A 1126-nucleotide genomic window follows, 5' to 3' on the forward strand; every position below is an offset into this window, starting at 1 on the left:
TCGCTCATTTTGGGAATTAATATCACTACTGTTGCTATTGCTTGTCCTACGTAATGCGAAAGAGTAGAATATAAGTGGTAGTTGGGTTAGACTAAGGATGGAATTGTAAATATATGTACAGGGAGCGGTGGCCCTCAAACCCGTAAAAGGGAGAGATTAAACAAATACATACATACATACATACATACATACATACAATAGTTTTAGTATAAAAGAGGATTTAATTTTATAATTTTAATTTGGAAATAAAAAATTGCCAGTTCAGGAAAACGAATGTTTAAATTGTTGAATATTTAATGCTTCACAATATAATATATATAATATATTTTTAATTATATATATAATATAATCTAAGATTTTAGTTATTTATGTGGATGTGTTTATAGTTAGATTATACGTTTCTAAATTTTATATTGTTCAATCCGAAGCAAATAAAAGATGTACACTTTTTCATGCTTTTTACAGCATTTTTAAATTTTGATTTCATTGGCTAGGTATGAACTTGATCAGTTTTGTATAATTTTGACAAAATTGTTGAATTTGATCAATTTCAGTTTGAAATAGAAAAAAATGAAGTGACTTTTATTTGGCGATTGTTTACATTTCGAGGCTTTAAATTCTGTAATTGCTTTCATTTTGAATTTTAAAGAAGTTTCACAATTTTGAATATTTTCTTTAAATAAAATTTAGATTTTACAGCTCTTTTAGAATTAAACTGTTTCAGCATACAAGGCTTGCAATTGGTAATGTTACATTTTTGAAAGTTGAAACTTCAAATTGTTAGACTTAAAATATATGTTTTTTTTTTAATTTCAAGTGTTTCGAATTTATGAGAGATCGATTTTTTTTAATGACCGGTGAAACATTGATACATAACCAGTTACGTGTTCATGGTTATAACTTTTTCTTTCATTCTTTTATATAGATCATTCTTAAAAGCTTTTATGTAGAAATCTAACAAATTAAGTACAACATTTTTCTACAGGTCCCAGATTTAACGAATTTAATATCCAATTCACTTTGTTTCTTTATAATGTGAATTTTATTTTAATAGGAAAGTGGCTTCCGTTTCTGGCGATGCTCGCCGTGCTTTGGATATTTGTCGCCGAGCAACGGAAATTGCCGA

At 27.4% G+C, this 1126-nt stretch overlaps 1 protein-coding gene across 1 annotated transcript in view; it reads left to right on the forward strand.

Annotated features, from left to right (window-relative positions):
- Positions 1–958, forward strand: part of LOC117176626 (protein SON-like) — an 11241-nt gene extending 10283 nt beyond the window's left edge. The window contains exon 3 of the mRNA XM_033366880.1: positions 926–958. Coding sequence (XP_033222771.1) covers positions 926–958 — 33 coding nt within the window. The remainder of the gene's footprint in view (positions 1–925) is intronic.
- The last annotated feature ends 168 nt before the right edge of the window (positions 959–1126 follow it).

This window comes from Belonocnema kinseyi, chromosome 7, assembly GCF_010883055.1.
Source record: "Belonocnema kinseyi isolate 2016_QV_RU_SX_M_011 chromosome 7, B_treatae_v1, whole genome shotgun sequence".
Lineage (NCBI taxonomy): Eukaryota > Metazoa > Arthropoda > Insecta > Hymenoptera > Cynipidae > Belonocnema > Belonocnema kinseyi.